The sequence below is a fragment of the Nicotiana tabacum genome, chromosome 21, assembly GCF_000715075.1.
Source record: "Nicotiana tabacum cultivar K326 chromosome 21, ASM71507v2, whole genome shotgun sequence".
Taxonomy (NCBI): domain Eukaryota; kingdom Viridiplantae; phylum Streptophyta; class Magnoliopsida; order Solanales; family Solanaceae; genus Nicotiana; species Nicotiana tabacum.
In genome coordinates, this window is record NC_134100.1 from 8308859 (window position 1) to 8331755 (window position 22897).

At 35.9% G+C, this 22897-nt stretch overlaps 1 protein-coding gene and 1 long non-coding RNA gene across 2 annotated transcripts; both read right to left on the bottom strand.

Moving 5' to 3' along the window:
* Positions 1-13335: 13335 nt before the first annotated feature.
* Positions 13336-14878, bottom strand: LOC107809190 (putative F-box protein At4g22030). The gene has a single exon (XM_016633781.2). It carries the CDS (start codon positions 14497-14499, stop codon positions 13372-13374), a length of 1128 nt encoding a protein of 375 aa, XP_016489267.1. The 5' UTR covers positions 14500-14878; the 3' UTR covers positions 13336-13371.
* Positions 14879-21694: 6816 nt separating this feature from the next.
* Positions 21695-22364, bottom strand: LOC107809191 (uncharacterized). The gene is made up of 2 exons (XR_001653359.2): positions 22196-22364; positions 21695-22026 (listed from the first exon to the last, which is right to left on the bottom strand). It is a non-coding gene; the product is annotated as an uncharacterized LOC107809191 (long non-coding RNA).
* Positions 22365-22897: the final 533 nt, after the last annotated feature.

Sequence of the window (22897 nt, forward strand, 5' to 3'; positions counted from 1 at the left end):
CCATGCACGAGTAAGCTTTAGAGTGAGAACTAAATTAAACATCTCCCACTTATAGCTTATCCACAAATGTTAACTTTCAATTCAGATTTGTTTAGGAAAAAAGTCGTATGATTCGTAAGTTCCGGTGTACAAAGGGTCGTACCCTTAAGGGTGTGATATAGACAGCTGATCTTAATGCAAATATTAGTGGTTACTTTTAAGACTCGAACTCGTAACCTATAAATCACACAGAGATAATTTTACTGTCGTTGCTCTAAATACTATAGCAACTTCACTGTTTCCTAGTAAAGTGCCAAGTATTATAGCAACTTCTCTAGTTCCTCCTCTTCTGCTTTTGAGCATGAAAGACACTAATCCACCTTGTACTCCACCATGGCAAGTGCACAAAATAATACTTTCTTCATATAGGTGTAAGATCCACTATGCAGAGACGTATTCAGGGTTTAAACTCGTGTTCAATATTTAAGGTTTTTAATAGTGAATTTATTATAAGTTTAAATTTAAGGGTTTATATCTATTATTTACTATAATTTTAGTGAATTCTTACTGTGAGTCGAAAGTGATTCAGATGAAACCGCGACCGTAATATTAGATCAGCCCCTGCCACCATTAATCCAAAATTACCTTCTTCTTTTTCACCTTTTCTAAAACCTTCGAAACAAACTTCTTCGCATCATAGATCGAGCAATCCGTTGCTTAGCTTTCCTTTTTGAAGCTTAACGTGATGCCATAATCAGTGTAGCTCTCTTTTGCAATAAGCTTAGGCATCGTTTGGTTCACATTTTATTATGCGGGGATTATATAATGCAAATATTGTTAATGTTATGTTATTATTATGTGGTGGTTAATAATGTACGAACAGTTGTGCAGCGATTAATAATGAAGGAATTATTGTGTATAGATTAGTTAGTTTACGAGTATTTGTAGGAAGTCAAAGTATTTTGAGAGAATTTTTTCTTCTGTATTGTATTTCGTGTATTGCTTTGTACAGGACTATTCTTTATATACAAGAAAGAATGTTAAAAAGAATCTTACATCTCACTCACTAACTCCGGTTGTCTATACATTATTGGCTAGTCTATAACTAATTTATATTCTTTATAAAATAAAAGGAAAAATATACCATTATCTATAACTTAGTATTCTGTTTCTAGAAGCTCGCAACATTACTGAATATTCCTTAGTAGGCCTTAATGTATAGAATCCTTTGGGCCTTATATGTATAACTTTTGGGTCCAACTTTGATTGTTCTTGGTTGCTGCAGTTGGCCTGCTCCGAAAGCCCAATAGAACCTTTGTCTTTATCAGATATAGATAATAACGAAGAAGCCCTAACCTTGTTTTTATCGAACACTTTCCCTTTGTTGTCTGATACCTTGTTCATCTCATCACCCCCTCAAGTTGGAAGGCTGAGAATCAACCCCCAACTTGCCAAATGAATCTGTTGATGGTGAATGACAATTAAGGATTTAGTAAAAATATCGGCAAGTTGAGAAGCAGAGGGAACGAAATTAAGAGAAATGAGGACAGCGAGGAACTGTTGACGGATAAAATGACAGTCAAGCTCCACATGCTTGGTTCGTTCATGGAAGATGGGATTTTTGGAAATATAGATGGCTGCTTGACTCTCTGTCACTCAGTGATGTATCTTCAATATGGACGCACGTGGTTGGTGGTGCAAAGAAAGGTAGAACTTGCGGTCTTCGATCACAATATTCTGTAGATTGTCCTATGACATTGTTGTCTGGTGATACGAGTTATTCGCAGGATTATAAAGAGGTGGAAGCATTATGAAAAAAAGTTGAAGAGTTGAAGGAGGAACGGAAAGAAGATCGTGCAAATTTTAACAAATTGTAGAGTCTAGTTGAGAAACTTATGAATATGCATCAAGTTAATTCTTTGAATGACGAGCGTGGCTGGGATGATGAGTTTTAGTTTGTTGTGGTTGTGATATTTGAGACATTATTATTTGTTATGATTGGATGTTTAGACTTGGTAAATGTTTAGACTTGACTATGATTGTAATATTAAGATTTGATTGAATGGTGCTTATGTTTAACCTGCGTTTGGATGTTTTAGTTATAAATGTTTATGTTTTCTTTGATTGGTTGCATTTTATGTGTTTGATTAGTTGAAATGGTAGATTGATTCTTTAGTTGCTGTAATTTTGAATTGACAGGTGGTATTGTTTTAAAATAGTCGAAATTTGTCAAAATATTTGCAATTTTCAGACTGAATTCCGACTAAGGTCGTCACAAAATACTATAATTTTTTCCAAAATTATAACATTTTGCGACCGCAGTAGTAGGAAAAGTAAATAAATAAATAATATTAAAATATTTTTGCGACCGCAGTAGTGAGAAATATAAATAAATAAATAATATTAAATTAAAATTGCAACTGCGTCAGTGGGAAAGCTTAAATAAAATAAAAAATACTTTTTGATATTTGCAATCAATATGATGGGAAAGATGATATAATAGTATAATTATTTTAAAGTTTTGCGACCGAAGTAGTGGGAAATGTAATATAAAATTAAAATTTAATTTAAATACTTTGTGACCGCGTCAGTCGGAAGTTGACAACTTTTGTTAGTCGTTTTCTCTTTCCTCTTTCAGACCGATGTAGTCGCAAATTAGGGACAGATTCGGTCGCAAAGTGTTTCAGACCAGCTATTTGCGACCGCATTATTTCGGTCAGAATGTGGTCGGAAATCAGCATTTTTTGACCGCATTTCAACCGTATTGGCAATCAGAAAATAGCTATTTTCTAGTTGTGGGAATTGATGGAGACACAGTAAAATCGGAAAAAAGACGAACAAGCCAAGTGATTTCTGCAACAACTTGTTGCATAGATCTATACTCTGCTTCGGCAGATGAAAGGGAAATCAGAGGTTGCTTCTTTGATTTCCAAGAAACAGGTGAGCCGCCTCGAGAGATAAAATACTCACTAATGGAGCGACGGGAGTCTGGAAAAGAATCCCAATCGAAGTCACAAAAAGCAACAATTGAAGGAAGAATCTGCCCGGAAAAACAACCCAAGGCCTGGATTGGTGAGAAGATAACAAATGCATCAAAATGTGGCATGAAAATGGGGTTAATGAGGAGCTTTCAATATACTGGCTCAAATATTGAAGGGCAAAAGACAAATCTGGACGAGTATGGGTTAGAAAATTCAATTTTCCCAACAGACGGTAATAGATAGTGGGATCTGGGAGTAATTCACCAATATCACCACGCAATTTCAATGAAGGTTCGAGCGGAGAAGCAACAACCCTCTTATCAAGGCAGTCAAATTTAGAGAGCACCTCAAGGGTAAATTTTCTTTGTGTAACAATTAGACAATGTGATTCTCTAATGAGTTCCATCTCTTGAAAAAAATGTGCATGCCCTAAGTCTTTAATTTTGAATTCTGAATGGAGAAACTCTTTTAAGCTAGCTATTTCCATTAGATCATCCCATGTTAAGAGTATGTCGTCCACATACACTGCAAGAATACAAAATCCCCTAGTAGTCTTCTTAAAGAACATGGAGTAGTCATTTAGGGAATGTGAAAAATCCTTGAAGCTCGGGGCTGCAGTGAGCTTGGCATACCACTATCGTGAAGCTTGCTTTAGCCCATAAAGAAAATTCTTTAATTTACAAATATGATGTGAAGTAGGATCAAGGCAAAGCCTTCTGTCCCCTAGGTAGTTCTACAACCTCCCAGGTTTGGTTGGCTTCAAAAGCCTCAAACTCTTGTGTCATTGCCTCCTGTCAACAAGGATGTAAAGATGCATGGGAAAAACTAGTTGGTTCTTGAATGTGCAAAACTGAATTGAAAAGAGTTTGATTTGAGTGAGACAGAGCAAAAAATGGTTAAGTAGAATGGGAAGGAGAGGCTGTAAGACAAGTAGTAGTTATATCAGTTAAATAAACAGCATTGCATATATAATCTACAAAATAAGGTAGGGGATTGGTCATTTTGGTTGTTTTTAAGTGCAAGTATAGGACTAGGGGAGATAGAGGAAGAAGGAGGAGGAGAAATATGCTTGGAAGTAGAGCTGATTGACATAGGGGTGGAAGAGGAGGTGTGGGTGAGGAAGAACTGAAGATAGGTGAGGGGCTAGGAGAGGAAAGGGAGTTGGGAGAGTTAGCAGAGGAAATAGAAGAAGAGTGAGGAGCAAAATAGGAATGTGAAGGTGGAGTGTTAGCAGAGGAAAGTGGATCAATAGACAGTATAGGTGAGAAAGAGATGGGGAAGATGTGAGAAGGAGATTTGCGGGGAGGAAAAGGAATAGATATCCTCATAAAACTTGACATCCCTAGAAACAAATATCTTATGGGATGTGAGATCTAGTAATTTATAGCCCTTTTGAATGAAAGGGATAACGAATGAAAATACACTTGGTGGCTCTAGGATCAATCTTAGATCTTAGATGAGTATGGGTGGATGCATAGCAGAGACAACCAAAACATCTTAAAGCTGCATAAGAAGGTATTTTACCAAACAAAACTTCATAAGGACATTTGAAACTCAAAACTCTAGAATGGAATCTATTGATGAGGTAAGTGGCAGTTAAAAGGTATTCCCCTAGTAGGACATAGGCAAATGAGACTGAAAAAGAAGAGCCCTACTAGTTTTTAATAAGTGTTTATGCTTTCTCTCCACTACCCTATTTTGTTGTGGTTTCCCAACACAAGTGGTTTTGGTGTATGATCCCATGGGTTGCTAAATAGTCTGAATGGGATAGGCTGGACCCTAATTCCTTTGCATTGTCTGATCGGATGATTTTAGCTTTGTTGTTGAATTGTCTTTCCACCATAGTAATAAAACATTTCAGAATAGGAAAGGCATTGTTTTTGGTTTTGAGCAAATAGGTCCAGGTTCCTCTATTGAAGTCATCTACTATAGTAAGAAAATATTTATATCCATCATGAGTGTTAGTTTTATATGGTCCCTATGTGTCTACATGAATAAGTTCAAAAACTAAATTAGTGGAAATGTTGCTACTAGGAAAAGGCAGCTTGGACTGCCTTTCTTTTTCACAAACAACACAAGTAAGATTATGATTGGAAAGAGATGACAAATGAAAATTTGATAGATTCTTCATACTAGTAAAAGGCAAATGCCACATTCTTCTATGCCATAGGCTTACATTAGGGGGAAATGGAGTAGGATTAGACTTAGAAGCACTACTAGGAGAATTAGAAGTTGTACAAGTAATATTGCTATTACAATTAGACTTTGAAACTAGAACATCTACAGAAACCGCATTAGAGAAAGCTGAAAATGAACTAGGCTTGAGTGGGGCTGTCTTGAGTAGATAGAGCCCTTGCTTAACTTCACCAAGAACCACTGACCTCTTCAATTAACGAGCCTACAATATTGCACCAAAAGAACCAAAAATCAATAGACAATTTAACCAAATGGTGAACTTGTGAACTGAAAGAAGATTGAACCTAAAATCATGCACAAAAAGAACATTATGAAGAACCACATCTGATAAAACAGTGACACTTCCTCTCTGAGTGACTTTAAGTCTTTGTGAGTTGGGCAGATTAACATACAATGTTGTAGTCAAGGATGTTATATGTTTAAGGATAGTTTTTCATAGGTCATATGTTCTGATGCTCCAGAATCAAGAATCCATGAGTGAAATACAGTGTGACAAGAGAGTGAAAAAGTGTTGGGATCTAAAAGAGGTGTGATGATACGAGCAGAGTTGGCAGTGACATTTTGCATCAGAGATTTGATCACTTTTTTATCCAACCTTGACCTCTTGGAGTAGCTGGAACAATTGAGAAAACGGTTTCTGTGTGATCACATTCCCAGTAGAGGCACTCCCTAGATCTTGCACTGACTGAGTGTTACTTGAATCAGATTCAACTACTAAAGCATTGTTGTGTGTTGTAGGTTGAAACTGTTTGCCTTTGGTGAATTTAAAATCAGGTGGGAATCCAATCAACCTGTAATAATTTCCAACAACATGATTTGTTATTTTACAATAGGTACAATATTTTCCTCCCTTTTATTTGTCAAAGTTTGGTTTGTATCTCCCTTTTATTGTAGTGAACTTCTAGGTATTTGCAAGTTTCTGCCCTCCATTGAACTTCTGAGTTGAGACCATAAAAGCAGCTTCTGATAGATGATGTGTAGAAATATGCACCTCCCTTTGCTTCTTATCCTGGATTAGCAAAGAGTATGCATGATGAACTGAATGAAGAGGATCCATCATCAGTATGTTGTTCTTGACTCCTGAGTAAACTTCATTGAGCCCCATCAAGAATTGTATCAATCTTCCATCTTGATGAGATTTTAAGGTCTTCACTTTGCCTCCACAGATGCATATGCAGGAGCAATTATCAAAAGTGCTAAGTGCATCTAGATCATCCCAAATCTTTTTAACTTAGTGAAATAACCTGCTATATTTGATACTCCCTAGACTGCATCTGATAGTTCCTTTTGAAGTTGGTATAGTTGAGCTCCATTACATTGCCCAAATCTGGTGTCTAACTAATTCCACATATCTCTTGTAGTTTTGGAGTAGAGGACAAATTCTGCAATGTCATTTGATAGTGAGTTGAGTATCCATGATATCACCATGTCATTGCATCAACTCTAAGATATAACGACCCGACCAATCGTTTTGAGCATTTGCTCTTCGCTCACCAGTTCTCGGGCAGGCCTAGTCCTTTATGGTGTATTATGAGTTATGTAGATCGTCGATTTTGGTTTTCAAGTTAATCGAAATAGATATGGAAGAATGCTTCTCAGCTTAAAGCTTTAAATTTGAAAGGTTTGACCCAGTCTTGACTTTTAGTATATGATCTCGGATTTAGATTTTTATAATTTGGTTAGCTTCGTTGGGTGATTTTAGACTTAGGAGCGCGTCCTGAATATGATTTTGAGGTTTGTAGTAGAATTTGGCTTGGATTGGCGAAAGTTGGAAATTTGGCGATTTTGGTCGGTAGTGGAAAATTTGATACTGGGGTCGAAATGGAATTTCAGAAGTTAGAGTAGATTCGGAGTGTCATTCGTGACGTGTGTACAAAACTTCAGGTCATTCGGAGGTGATTTGATAGGTTTCAGCGTCGTTTGTGAAATTTGAGAGTTTATAAATTCTTAGGCTTGAATCCGAGGATAATTTGGTGTTTTGATGTTGTTTTGAGTGATTTGAAGGTTTGACTAAGTTTGAATGATGTTATGGGATGTGTTGGTATGTTTGGTTGAGGTCCCGAGAGCCACGAGTGAGTTTCGAGTGGTTAACGGATCAATTGTTGGCTTTAGAAGTTGGTAGATTTTTCTGGTATTTTTTTGCAAAGAATTCCTTCTTCACGTTCGTGAGAAGCCTATCGCATTAGCGAAGGATTATTGAGAGCAGAGGAATTTGTTCTTCGCGTTCGCAAAGGGGAGGCCGCGAACGTGAAGGTTTGATCTGAGTATGCATCGCGTTCGTGAGGAAGGCGTCACGTTAGTGATGGTTGAGCTGGTTAAGGTATGCATTCGTGAGTGGGGCATCACGTTCGCGTAGAAGGACTGTCAGGTCAGAGGCAGTTGTGCTTCACAAATGCGAGGCCACTACCACATTCGCGAAGAGTGAAATCCGAGCAGTAGTGTTAAATATCAAAACCGAGGGTTTAAGCCCATTTTTCATATTTTGAGTTAGAAACCATGGAATTGGACTATTTTTAAGGCAATTTTAGAGAGGTGATTGGGGTAAGTGTTCTTCACTTGAGTTTGGTTAAATTCCATGATTGTATCTTGATTTTCATCATCTAAATTGGGAATTGGGATGTAAAATTGGGGGGAAATGAATGGAAGAGAGTTGGAGAGATGATTTTGGGAATTTGAACGGTCATTTGATGTCGGATTTTGATAAACTTGGTATGGGTGGACTCGTGAGTGAATGGGCTTTCTAGTTTTGTGATTTTTGTCAGATTTCGAGACGTGGGCCCGGGGCGGATTTGAGTGAATTCTGGATTTTGGTCTAAATTGATAGTTTTTAGTGTGGAATTTATTCCATTAGCGTATATTGATGATGTTGTACTAATTGTGAATAGATTCGGAGCATTTGGAGGCCGAGTCAAGGGGAAAGAGCATCACAGAGTAGGAATTTGATCGGTTTGATGTAAGTAATGTTGTAAATCTAGTCCTGAGGGTATGAAACCCCGATTTTACATCGTTTCACTATTTTGAAGTGACGTGCACGCTAGATGACGAGCGTGAGGGCATGCACCGTTGGGGATTGTGACTTGATCCATCCCGTAGCGACAATTAAGTTGTGTATTTGACTGAAAACTATTTGATACTTATGTGTTTTAGAAAGAATTTCTATAATTTGGGTTGGATGCCATATTTGGGCCTTGTGCCAAAGCTGTTTGGATCCTTAGGGGCCTTTTCTTATTATTTCCTCACTATTTTGATTTAAGACTTGTACTCAGTCAAGCTAAGTGTTACTAATTTCATAAGTCAGACTTTATTACTCCGTTTTTGACGCATAAAATGATATTTTGGGCGGAGCACCTTGTTTTACTGATAGCTCGAGTGGCTTGAAAGTTTCTGACTGAGTGAGGTCGAGGGCCTGTATTGTGAGGATATTTATGGGATCAGGCTGCACGCCCCCGCATGTTGCTACTGTTTCATGATTTTGTAAGGTCGTGGGCCTGATTGATTTATGTCACGAGGTGACTTGTTATGTGAGGCTGAGGGCCTGATTGATTATGCCACGAGATGGCTTGTTATAGCGCTTGAGCTGTAGGAGCCCCTCCGGAGTTTGAACACCCCCAATAAGCACGGGTACCTAGAGTGAGCGATATGTTGTTGCTCGAGGGGCTGATCTTGATACATGTTATAACCGAGGGGCTGATCTTAATATATGTTATACCCGATGGGCTGATTACGAGTGATTGTGAGGTAGCTTGAGGGGCTGGTTCGATTGATATTATGCCTGAGGGGCGGTTTATAATACATGTCTTGCCCGAGGAGCTGTTTGTGATTTATGTTGCCCGAGGGCTGTATACGAGTGAGTTTTTGCCCAAGGGGATAGTTATGTTTTCACTACTTTTACTCACTATTTTATCACTTCATTTTGAAAAATTATTGAAGGACAGTTTCAAAAGATTTTTTACTGAAATTTGATTTTAATGAGATGACTTGATTTATATACTGTTTGAGAACATCTTGTGCTTACTGTGGTGTTATGATGTGGATTATGTGTTTTCTTACTTCTCAGTCTTTATTTACTTTTATTACTTACAGAGTTGGCGTACTCATATTACTCCATGCACCTTGTGTGTAGATTCAGGTATATTCTAAACCCGATAACAGGTGTTAATTACTCAGTAGCAGGTCCATCGAAGTTAGCAAGGTAGCTGCCTAGCGTTCGCAGCCTTGCTCTTCTCCCTCTCATCTTCCTTAGACTGTTTTAGTATTTTTCAGATTGTGGTAGTCTTCATTGTATTCAGACTTTAGTAGATGCTCGTGACTTGTAATGCCCCTATGTCGGGCTTGTGTTTTATTTCTGCACTTGTTATTTAGACTCATGTTATGGGACTTTATTTAAATTAATAGCTTAAAATGTCCTTATTTTGAAATATTTGTTTGACTTAGGATAGTGTCGGTTGGCCTAGTTTCATGATAGGCGTCATCACGACCGGATTGGTTTTAGGATCGTGACACAAGCACTATACTGATTAGAACCACCAGCTGGAGGAGTGGAAGTTCCATCAATGAAACCAAGTTTATTCTTGGCTGAAAGAGTTATGACGATAGCTCTACTCCACCCACTTTCCATTGAAAAGAGAATTGACCAGCACCATTCCTGGTGAATCAGAAGGATAAAGATAGTAAGGATTAGAAGAATCCATCAAGGTAGAAGTTGTAGTAATAGTAGAGGTCTGATCGTCACTACTAGGAGCCATTGAGAAGAAGATGACTGGAAAAAAATGAAAGACAAGAGCACCTAAAGCTCTGATACCATGTAGGAAGTCAGAGTATTTTGAGAGAATTTTTTATTCTGTATTATATTGTGTTGCTTTGTACACGGCTATTCTTTATATACAAGAAAGAATGTTAAAAAGAATCTTACATCTCACTAACTAACTCCAGTTGTCCGTACATTATTGGTCGGTCTATAACTAATTTATATTCTCTATAAAATAAAAGGAAAAATACAACATTATCTATGACTTAGTATCCTGTTTTTAGAAGCTGGCAACGCTCCTGAGTATTCCTCGGTAAGCCTTAATGTGTAGAATCCTTTGGGCCTTATATGTGTAACTTCTGGGCCCAACTTTGATTGTTCTTGGTTGCTGTAGTTAGCCTACTCCGAAAGCTTAACAGAACCTTTGCCTTTATCAGATATAGATAATAACGAAGAAGCCCTAACCTTGTTTTTATCGAATATTTTTCCTTTATTGCCTGATACCTTGTTCATCTCATCAGCATTTCTTGTTGGGTTAAAATGTCCTAAAGATATTTTTAAGAGAAAATGACATTGTATAGCCGCTGTAAAAATAATAGCCGAAAAAATGTATAAAATTTATATATATTTTTGTATATATATACATTTTATATGTTATATACAAAAATTATATAAATTTTATATAATTTTTCGGCTACCATATGTAAATAGTTTCTGGCGTGGGCTAAATGTGATAATATCCCTAGTTTTAGTAGTCACAATTTCAAAAGTAATCGAGATTTAGTCACTTTTCATATAAAATAAAATCTGAACAAAAACACTCTTAAAATCAAAAAATGTTCCAGTATAATAGCCGGGAGTTTGAATTTTTTAACTATGAGATTTCAGTATAATATACTGCAATTGCATAATGTGTTGGAGTTCCAACATAATATGCTAAAAGTTTATATACATGAGCTCACCAATCCAGCATATTATGTTGGAACTTTCCGTGTTTCAGCTATGATATTTTTGTCCAGATTTTATTTGCACATAAAATCGTGGCTATTTTTTAATGACTTTGCAAATGCTAGCTATTTTTCAATTATCATTCCGAAAACTGGCAAGACCATGCTATTTTATAGTGATATATTCTCTACTTTGGGTCAAGCACATAAAGTTTTTCCCCCATTAAGAGTATCTCACTCCTTATAAGTAGCTTCTTTTTTACTTTTACTTTCTATGTAGGAGACTTTGTCCATGTACACCCAACAATCTCCCCCTTGAACTAAGTTTCACATGACCTATCATCATTTTATGAGATAATTTGGAGGTTAACTGTGTGCCCCCGCATCATCTTGAGTATTTACGATCACCGAAGACCAAATGTTGTGTATGTATCTTCAAAGCTACGGGTAAAGGTCGTAACCCCGTAAACGGGCAATATATTAAGTTAGGCCCTTGTGCCATACTCTGCTATCTCCGTAGTTTTGCCGCCAAACTAATGGCTTTAATAGCAGTTATTGGATTAAAAAATGGCCCAAAGATACTCTTAACATGGTGTAATATTGAGCCCGTTTGGATGAGCTTAGTTTAAGTGGCTTTTAAGGCAAAAATAACTTTTAAGCCATAAGTTAGGAATTCTAGCTTTTGGCTTTTTGTTTTTTTTTGTCATTTTAGCTTAAAACGAGGGCTTAAAAGCATTTATTTACTCTATCCAAACACTACAAAATAGCTTAAAAGCACTTAAAATAAGTCAATTAAAACGGGCACATTGTCTGCTTTAGAGCAAGCCCGCACAGTTTTCACCAAAAGACCTCACACCATTAAGAGTATCCAACTCCTTATAAATAGCTTCTTTTTCATTTTTACTTTTCATGTGGGACTTTATTCACACACACCCAATATTTCTTGCCCGGATGATACAAGATAGTAGTATGTCATAGTCCTTAAGAAACTCAAGCCACACTGCTATCTCAAATTCAAATCATTTTGCTTGAACATGTGTTGAAGATTCTAATGGTAAGTATAAAACTCACATGACACGCCATACATAACGCATATAAATCTTGAGTGCATGTACAATAGTTGTCAACTCTAAATCATGAATTGGATAATTCTTATCATGAGGCTTAAACAGCTGTAATGCATTAGCAATAACTTTATCATCCGGCATCAACATGCCACTCAGAGGCGGACCTATCCTTAGTATAGGGGGTCTTCGGCCCCCGGTAATTTCGAAAAAAATAGATGTATATATCTTAAATAACAAGTACTCCCTCCGTTTCATATTAAATAAGGTAGTTTGACTCGGCACGGAGTTTAAGAAGAAGAAAAAAACTTTAGGAACTTGTGGTCTTAAAAGCTTAAAGGATAAAAAGTTTGCAGGGCCATGATATTTGTGTGGCTATAAAAGCTTCTCATTAAGGGTAAATGGGTAAAATAAAAGAGTTTAAAGTTGAATTATTTCCAAATTTAGAAATGTGTCATTTATTTTGGAACATACTAAAAAGGAAAGTACCTCATTTAATATGAAACGGAGGGAGTAGTATATATTTTGATTGGCACCCTGACACTCAAAATTTAGACAACTGTATTGGTCGATTTAGGGGGATACAACTTGTCTTTCAATGTGTTGTCTGGGTTCGATTCCTACTCGAGTATTTGCTCAAATTTTTATTCGATAGTGGTATCCCCACCACTTTTAAATTCGGGGTCCGCTTCTGACGCTACCAAAACCAATGCGTGAAGCGTCACAGTACGATGTGTATGACTCCAAACTTGTAGGCAACACCAATACTGGATCGTAGTCAAAGTAATCTTGATCTTCTGATAGCTCTCATCACACCGTCTAAAAGGTATACCTTTCTGAATTAACTTAGTCAAAGGAGCTGCAACTAAAAAAATAATCGTTTCATAACTAAATTTGAAGTATTAAATACGAAAATTTTATTTCTTAAAACTATATGTTCCTCAAATAACGACGAGATAGCTAACAAGGTACACATCTTTGAAGTGACAATTTGAACACAAAGTTTGAGTCGCTCTGGAAATACCAACTTCATTAATGAGATTTTTGTTGGAGGGTCCCTCTCATCTCCAAGATAAGCATGGTTCTAAATCATGGGTCAAGTTGGGCAGGTTGGGCTATGACCCATTGTTTAGCCCATCTTGACCCAACCCATCTTAGCCCAAGTACACTTTGGGTTGGGTTGGGCAATGACTCATTTATTGACCTAATCTATCTTGGCCCGCCAAATTCAACCCAACTCACATATTTGTCACCCCTGCCTGGAAGTATGTTTCACTTTCAATCAATTTTGCTCATATCTTCTTTCTCCTTTTTTCTTTGTTCTTTCATCTCCCAGACCAGAACTCTAATACATAGTTAATTGAACAAAAGAATACCTTAGTAAATCTACATGTATAAACATAACAAAATATGTACCTGGTTCTGTCCAATAAGTTAGATGATAAAAAATCATAGTACTAAAAAAGCTTGCTAGCAAATTCATCTAGTTGTTCTCCTTTCCAAGAAGAAGCATTAGCAAGATTTCTTACTTCTAATAAACTCCTACCTAACATCAAAGCTACCTTCAATTCAAACACTTCACCATTTTCCCTTCTCCCAACATCTTTTTCCATCAAATTAAATTCAATATTTTCTTGCATATACTTAAAAAAACCTGCATTATTCCTATACATTTCAAAAACCATTCCAACTTGTCCACCATGTTGAATTGTGTTAACGATCGTCGCCAACGCCCCCGCCACAATACCTACCACAGCTGCCCAAGATCCCACAAAAGCAGAGCCAATGGCTCCTAGCCCTGTTATTAAAGGACCACAAATGGCTAAAATCTTATTCAATTTCAAAGCCTTTTTCCCTAGCCTAATATATTCTTCTTGATCTTTTTTCTCTAAAATTCCCATTATTTCTCTCATTTCTTCCTCCAATTTCCCGTTCCAACCATTCCAATTGTTTATATTTTGATTAATCTTCTTGACTTGTATTCGTCGTTGTTGAGGCCACCACACAGCAGGTTCGACAGAAGATGGGAATTTATCGAGCATTATACCGAGAATGGGAAGAGGATATGCTTTGTCAAGAGCCAAGATATTATCCATAGCTTCCTGAACATCACTAGTCACAGGGTGACCGATTGATAAAGTTGTGTCGATTTGGTTAAGGAGATTTTGGAACAATCTAGCCGCGATTCGTTGTTCTTCAGCGAGTTGGGATGGTTGTAATTTATTCATGACCACCAACATTACAGTAGCAGCTAAGTACAATAAAGTGGAAGAAATTTTAAGTCCGAAAACTTGACCAGTTACGACAGTACTAGTAGCTGCAATTGCAGTCATTGTAGCAGCTGCTAAAGTTATGACATTAATTGATGTCAAAAGCATATTGTTCCATTGGCTTCTTTGCTCTCCAATATTTTTATGCATCTCCACTCTATCTGCAATAGCCTCCTTAATCGCGTAAAGTTTTGCGATAATTACTGGATCAGGACTATTATTGACATTTGATTTTGTTGATGGGCTAAGTTGCTGCTCGATTCGGTTACTGGTAGTTATAGTTGTATAACCATTTATCACGTCTTGTTTCTTCATTGATCCGCCTCTTCTTACAGCAATAACATACTCAGTGTATCCCCGTACAGTATCAGGTTTGGAGAGGATAACGCCTTACCCCTATCTTGTAAAGGTAGAGAGACGGAGGGATTTTACTTGTTTGAAGTTGATGAGGAGATTTGACAGGAAGTGAGAGGCAATGGGTACAAGGCCAAGACTATTTTTAGAAAATTCTAAGCCCCCTTAGTTTTCTTTTTATTAAGTAAGATAAAGGGTAATTTAGACAAATATTTTTATGATTAGAGTTATTAAATATATATTTTTAGGAGTACGTGTGTAACAAGTTTAAGAGACAAATTATTTGGACCAGATTGAATAATTATTAAGCACCTGTAAGCGATTAAATAATTACACTACATGACACATATTGTTACAAAATGATGACAAATACACGCTAGATTATGAATTTATAGTTTGATAATTACCACGTGAAGCACAAAGAAGGCTGATTGTGTAAGATTTTATTCTAGCAAACAAATAAATTATGTATATTGAATATTCTCAAATGACAACTCATAATGTTTACATTATTGGCCAAAAGCATAAGAGCAGGCCGGCAGGTGTAAGCCCTTCAATATTACTATATACTTAACTCGATAATTGTTTGTGCAATGTGCCCATAGTTTATGTTTGAGAAATTTTCATAAAGCACTATCTTTTAGTGGTAATTAGTTATTTATAGATATCATTTGTTATATTACTGATTGTAGTTACGTTTTCTGTTGTTATAAGATGTATTAAATGTATTTAAGTTACTGTATTCATGAATACAGTAGCAAAAATATGCGTGAATCAAGAAAGTCCAGCTAACCAGTTGTTGTATTCAAGTGTATTCGACTGTATTTATGGCGTGAAACATGGGATTACAGTTGGACAGATTATTGTATTCGACTGTATTCACGGCGTGAAACAGGGGATTACACTATTTTTAAACGGAAAGTGAATCAGTTAACATAATAGACTCCTAATATAACTCAACAAACTCAATTATAACACACAAATTTTGTATTTTCAGTTATAAAAAAGATTCTCAATCGAAAAATACCCCAAAAACATACAATCTTCAGAGAAATTATATAATACATCTAAATACATAAATTATATTAAATAAAAAAATAACATATGAATACATTCATGGCATATAGCGAGACAGTGAATACAATGAAATACATAGAATACGGCAGGTTACATTGAAATACAATGAAAAAAAAGACAGTGAATACAATGAAATACATGGAATACAGCGAGATACATTGAATTACAATGGGAAAAAAAGACAATGAATACAATGAAATACATGAAAATACAGTGTGATACGTTGAAAATACATTGAAATATATTAACAGAAAATCAAGTTGCTCAGCCCCAAACTCTGTCATCTTTGTTCAAGAACAAACCCTAATTTCCGGCGAATCCATTGTCGAGCAAAAACCCTGAATCTCACTGTTCCCACCGCTGGAAATTTCACCATATAACAAAAGCCAAAACGATAGGTGGTTTCTTGAATTTTACCATGATTCGCCTGTTCTTAGGCTTGATTTCACGAACTGTGATATCTTGGTTGTCGATCGCCGGTTTGAAATACTTTTCAATAGTAACGCTTTGTTTTTTTTCTTTCTCCAGAGAAAAGAGTAGGAATTTCTAGCGTTTTTGACTGGTGCGAATCTAATAATTGACTACGTATTATCAAATGCTGCGGTGGCAAGGAGTTTCACTAGATATTTATAGTGAGAGGAATTTTGAGATTGGGCATCCTGTTTTCGGAGAAGGGGGAAGAGAATGGCATGTATCAAAGTAGAGAGAGAAGAAAATAGTGTAACTGAATAGCGTATTTAGTGGTTTAGGGGTAGGAGGTAACCAAAATTAGATATTTTATTATAAACATTAAAAGGTATCTATAGAATATAATTTTTTTAAATGGTATTTATTTAAAATAAATAAGATGTTAATCTTTGCTATAGGAGGTAAAAATTCCTTTATGTTTTGATCAAAACTAGCACACAAAAATAGTGATGAAAAGAAACAAATAGTCTACATAGTATAGGAGTTGATTAGGATAAGTGGATGATTAAAAAATATAAATTAGCGACAGACAAATTATGTAGTTAAACAGAAAAATTAACCGCTAATCTTATTTAACAACGAATTAGCGACAGATTATCAAGAAATTCTATTAGTTACGAGTAATTTAGCGACAAATTGGTGTCGAAGCTCGTGGCTAATTCCTTTTTTTTTTAGTGAATAGGTTTGACATAAAGGAAATAAACTCAACACTATGACCATCCTTTTTCTTTTTCTTTTTCTTTTTCTTTTTCTTTTTTACTTGTTAGTGGATGCTTATACAAAAATTGTAATTTTTGGGCAAAAAGATTTTGTGAGACTTCATATCTAACAATAGACTTGCTCTGATCTTCCTTAATTATTACTCATATTACTACTAGTGTAGATGCTCTTTCCCCCCAAAAAATAAAAAACTAAGAATCACGTGGATATTCAATTGCCAACATTTTGTGGAAATTTTAGGAATTTAAAATCATAATATATTAATGTGTTTCCTAAATAGTCCTATTCCTGAAAATGAGGAGTAGTATATGATTGACTCATTTTCAAACCCACGTGGTATGATACTGTGTGTGAAAATTGCAGCACAATCTCCAACTTAGGAGACTCAGATTAAATCATTAATTAATTATTGCTAAAATACTAGTAAAGTTTTAAGTAATGGAGTTTTACAAATGCAAAGTTTTAGTTTCTTATGTTTATGTTTGTGAGCACGTGATTTTTGCCCTATATGTATTACTTCAACAAATTCAAAATAAAATAATTTCTTTTAGTGTTTGCAATTTTGTTGGATTTCGTGACATTTTCTGTTAATTATTTGCATTTGTCTGTGCACGTTTATTTTATTTAATTCATGAAAAATACAAAAATATGTTGCATCTGCATTTAAGATTTGATTTTATATTTTTAGATCAATTAGTAAATTAGTTTGTTTATAAAAAATGAAAATCACAAAATAATTCAGTTTGCATTTTTACTTTTTAATTTTGAATTGTGTAATTTTTCTTTAAATTTAGGATTTTATTAATCATTGTAAATACCATGGTGAGTGATTAATCTAATTGGGTAGGTTAATTTAATTTAAAAATTATTATTAATTAATTTAGGTTTTATTTTAATTTTTGAAAAAGAAAAGAATTGTGAAATTGAAAAGAAAAAGAAAGAAATGAGAGGAAATCCAAAACTGGGCCAAAATCAACCCAAATTTCCCCAGCCCAAACAAAATTACCTAATACCCGGCCCAAAGTCCTTTGTCTTACCCGGTCCAAGTAGGCCATCACCCAGGCCGTTGAAACGACGTCATAAGGGAGTGGAACGACGTCGTTTCGTGTTCAGTTTGCCTTAACAAATCTTGGCCCTTCATCTTGCTTCATTCGATGGTCCGGAACTGTGGGCTTGACAGTATAAAACTGTCTGACTGACCCCCTACCCCCTAACTCATCTCCCTCATCTAATTCATCTTCACAAACCCACCCCTGCCAAACCCTAAGGGCCGCCCCTAAATTCCCCCACCGCCGGAGGCGGAGCCACCACAAACCGACCCCAAACTAACACCAGAGAACCCCCTCACTCCCCTCTTCCCAAATCCTCAATCCGTTCCATTCGAATATGCTTAGAACTCCTCAAATATTAAATCTAGGGTTCGAACCCTAGAAGCCAAAGCCAAGTTCATTCATGCAAGGCCACTTCTCCAATATTCACGAGTGTCAGAATGCCGATTTTACCACGAAATAGCATTACTTGCCTGTTCTTGACAAAGAATAGGCGATTGATATTATATTGGGGCTTTAATCGGAGAGGCAGTCATGAGCGCGAGCCGAGTCAGTGAGTTTCTTTTTTTTCTTTGGTTCGTTCTTTTATTTTTCTTCTTCTCTTCTTCTTTTCTTCGGATAATTCAATTGAAATGTCGACCAAAATTTCCGGCCAAGTGAAAACCTTGTACCGTCTGTTCTTTTTCAGTTTGTTCTTTTCCAGGCTTACCCCTTGATTTTTTGCTTGGTTTTGCTTGATAAATTCTGTGTTCATCTTCTTTATTTAGCCTTTTAGTTTAACCTAGTTAGGTTAATGTGATAATTTAGTTTAATTTTGCATTAACTAGTATTTTAGTTCAGGTTTTAAATTTTGTGAAAATTATTCAGTTGTTTCTTTACCATTTGCCGTAATTTGCTAAATCTGGGTTTGAGTCATTATGCCTTTTGGGCTTTGAATTCATTTCAGAATTCATTCCTAGAAACTCGAATGGATTTTCTGAGCCCAGGCCTGTGTAACCATTGGGTCGTTTAACCCATGACCCATTTGAGGTTCCGAAGGGTAAAAACAGGGGGATTAAGGGGTAGTTTAGGGCATTAGGTGAAAGAATCTTGTATAACTAACTAGGGAAGTTTCCTGGAAGGTGTCTTGGGGTCCTATGTGAAAGCTGAGTTTTTAAATTAAGGATCAACTAGCAAAAACAAAAATTAAAAAAGGAGTAAAGGGCAAAAACTGAAATTTTTTCTGTTGCCCTAGAACCTTGCCTATAAAGGCATCATAACTTGACATTCAAGTAAGATCGAAGAGACTGAAAAAGAGAAAATTCTGAGAGACCAAAAACAGCTGAGCATTCTGAAACTGCATTAATGTCCAGCATATTTCTTTGATAAAAACTGATATAATTCTGTGTCTACTGGGAATTTCTGATCTTCTTCATTTGTTAAAAATCCCTGAAAGTTTCACATCTTGCACCTGGGTTGGGAGATGGTTTAATTTTGGCTGTTCTGGGTTTCAAGCTGCTGTGAAGTCACTGTTGCATTGATACTACAGTACATTTTGTTCTGCTGTTATTGCTGGTTGTTCACCTCTTTTTCCTTCTCAATTTCCAGGTACATGCTCGAAAACTTGTATAATGTGAATGCTTGACTTGAAGGGTGAAATGAAAATGGAATTGTGGTGCTTAGCATTAGTTTGTTAATCATAATTTAGTTCCTCTTTTCCTATTCTCTGAATCTTTAGTCTCTGAGTCTAAAGAAATGGTCTTGTATTTAGTGGAGAGTTTTGTATCACACTTATTTTGATAGCCATGTAATGTGAAACTTGAAGTTGGATTTTCTAACATTATGCTAGATTTGGACTTTCAGGAGTACATTGAGTCCAGAGTACTAATCAATTATGTGTGTATTAATTATGGACTGGGACTACTAGTTTAACTAATTAAATTTGTTTGGTTTGAATGTATGTTTCATGGCTTTGGCAAATATAAGGATTTGACATTGAATGTGAGAAAACAGAGTGTGCTCTCAGTTTCTTCTATACTGTTGATTGAGCCCTTTGTGAACTCAACAAGAGTTTTGAATTGGTTTGTTTATTTAAGAGATATTCATTCTTTAAGTATAACAGCATGGACGCCTCACGAATAGGAGTTTAAGTTATTAACTTTAAAGAAGAGCTAAAATAGGTGGTGAATTAACCTCATTATGCTTTGTCGTGAAAATTTGCAGCATGTCTCCATCAGATATATAGGCTCTATTCCCATGAATTGATTAATGTTTCAGTTTTAGATTCTGAATACTATCGTAGTAAGACACGGACATAAGACTAAAGAGAATCAGTGCTTGATAGTGTAATGCAGAATTGGTATTAACCCGTCTTTCGCAGTGGTGGCTTCTGTTTACTTTGGTCTAGTTGTCTTCGCTTGTCATGGGCTTGTCTTGAGCCCAAAGTTTTATTGTTGTTGATGTTAACTAATAGGGGTGGCCCAACTTCCGAACATCTAACGCCCCTCCCCCCTTCCCTAATAGTTGAACACCTAGGCCTTAAATCGTGTTAGTTCAATTATTTGTGGTAATTAATTTGAGGCAAGCTATAATTAGACGCTTAGTAACAAATGGCTCTTGTGTTAATTTCATAATATAGATGTAAAATAACAAATATTCGTAGAGAAACCTTTAGGACTGTTTAAAAATACTATCGTGGTTGTGGACACGTTCGCGTGACATGATTACGGTTTCTTAAAATAAATAGGAGTATGCGTTCGCGCAGCTTCGAACAATTTCCTTTAACAATAGAAACATTTGCTAATAGGCCACTAATCAATTTTAAGAGTTTTGAAGCGTGTCATCTACAAATTAATTATTCATCTTCCTCATGTTAATAACCTAGATAGAAAATATGACAAATGTTGGTAGTTTGCTCTACGCACATTTAATACACTATCATGACCGCGTATACGTCCGCATAATCGGCCAAACTTTTTGACAATAATAAAGCGTTATTAATTGTGGACACGTTCGCGTGACATGATTTTTGACGCGCCAAACAAATGGGTACACGTACGCGTGACCCGTTTCAAGATAATTTTTAATTTAAAAGCGGTAAAGGGGTAAATGCACATAGTATCTAAAATCAGTAATAATAATAAGTCAAGTATGATCACAGCGACCGTGCTAGAACCACGGAACTCGGGAATGCCCAACTCCTTCTCCCGGGTTAACAGAATTCCTTACTCGGATTTCTGTGTTCGCGGACCATAAATAAATAAACGATCCCCTTTCGATTGTCCTTTAATTGAAAAAACTCTCTTATATTTATGCCCTTTATGGGGTATAGTAAAAAGGAGGTGTGACAATGTTATTCAAACTTGATCTGCTTCGTTTACTTCTTAACATGGAAAAAGATTTTCTTTTTTCTTTTACCAAAAAAATAAATAAATGTAAGGTCTCGATTTTCTTTGCCACTCAAGTATATGACATCTGTCGTGCTTAAGCCTCTTCTTACCTTATCAAAAGTCCACCGCTTATCATTCGATAGAACGTGTCTACATATTTCATAGGTTAGACCTAAAAATCCATTGATCAATATGAATAACAAAAATTGGATTTGTTTAGTCTAAGCTTTGGCGTTCTATGAGTTATTGGATTTGTTTTGTCATCCATGACTAATGCAAATAACGAAATCAAATTGAAAAAGCATTTCCCAAGAAATAAACTAATACTCCTAATCTCCTATATAAGCTTTGTTATTATAATATGCCCATTATCAACTAGAATGGTTTTCTATGAAAACCAACCATTTAATTAGCTAAAACATGTCCTAATACTCAAGAAAATAAAAAACCCAAAAAAGAAAGAGAAGAGAAAACTAATGTAGCAACAGAACACATCCATTTCCAGAATCTTTGAACTACATAAGAACATGTTGCCCCGTCTAAATCTGCAACTTTAAGATTTTCAAGCTTTCTTTATAGCCATTGATATTGCACATAGATTTAAAAATGTTCCCTTAAAAGTTCCCCCGGTTAATATTCAGTACACATATTGGAGCTTCGACTAATCCGAGCTCACGCCGCGTAAGGCAAATTAAGGGAAAGCGCCACATACCAAGTGTTTTTTCATTCTCAACGCTCGAATCAGAGACCTCTAGTTAAGGGTGGAGGGATCATACTCATCTCACCACAACCCTTGGTGTTGTTCCCTGCAAGTTGAAAACGATAAAGGATCAATGATATTGTGAAATCTCGTATGATAAACAGTAAAGAGTATGTTAAAGATCTTGACAGTGTAAAGATTTTTGTACTATAATATAATATAATCTGTGAAAACTAGTAACTAATCATCCTTAATACTTATCATAGAAATTTTACCTATAATTACTCTATAAATAACCGATTATGAAACTATCTTTTTGTATAATCACAGCATAGAACTTAAACTCAGAAAGATTACTTTTATAACTCGATATGAATGATCTCTAGCCAAGCATCTAGGAAAAAGCATATTCTTTTTTCTTTTTTTTTTGGCACTCCAAACAGAGAAAAAAAACTAAACAATAGGAAGAAATTAAATAGCAGAAGTTCAGCTCACTGCCTCGTTAAAAATATGAGGAACACGTTTGTGAGGTGCTAAAGGGAAATTGGTCAAAGGCCTCGATCGCCTGGCTAAATTAATGAAGATTGTTGTCATTACGACAACTCAATCTTTTTATTCTCAAGAATCTCGCTTTGGAAGTCACAGTAGAAGAGCCAAGAGAAAAAATAAATAAATAAATAAAAATAAAGGTGCACTAAGCCTCCCGTTATGCGCGAAATTTGAAAAAGAGCCGGACCACAAAGGTTTATTGTACGCAGCCTTACCCTGCATTTCTGCAAGAGGTTGTTTCTACAGCTCGAACCCGTGAGTGTTGCTCACAAACGCACACGCAAGTATACGTGGTCGACAAGTAATATAGGATTGTAAGTCCAGATATCGTACCCACAAGGACTTGTGATTAACTATCAACTAAATTAAACCAAACAATTAATCTATTCAAGCGAATCCTAACGTATGAATATTTAGCTAAAATTAAT

Excerpts from the sequence above, each read along its gene's own strand:
- LOC107809190 (XM_016633781.2), bottom strand. The coding sequence starts at position 14,499 with ATGAAGAAACAAGACGTGATAAATGGTTATACAACTATAACTACCAGT.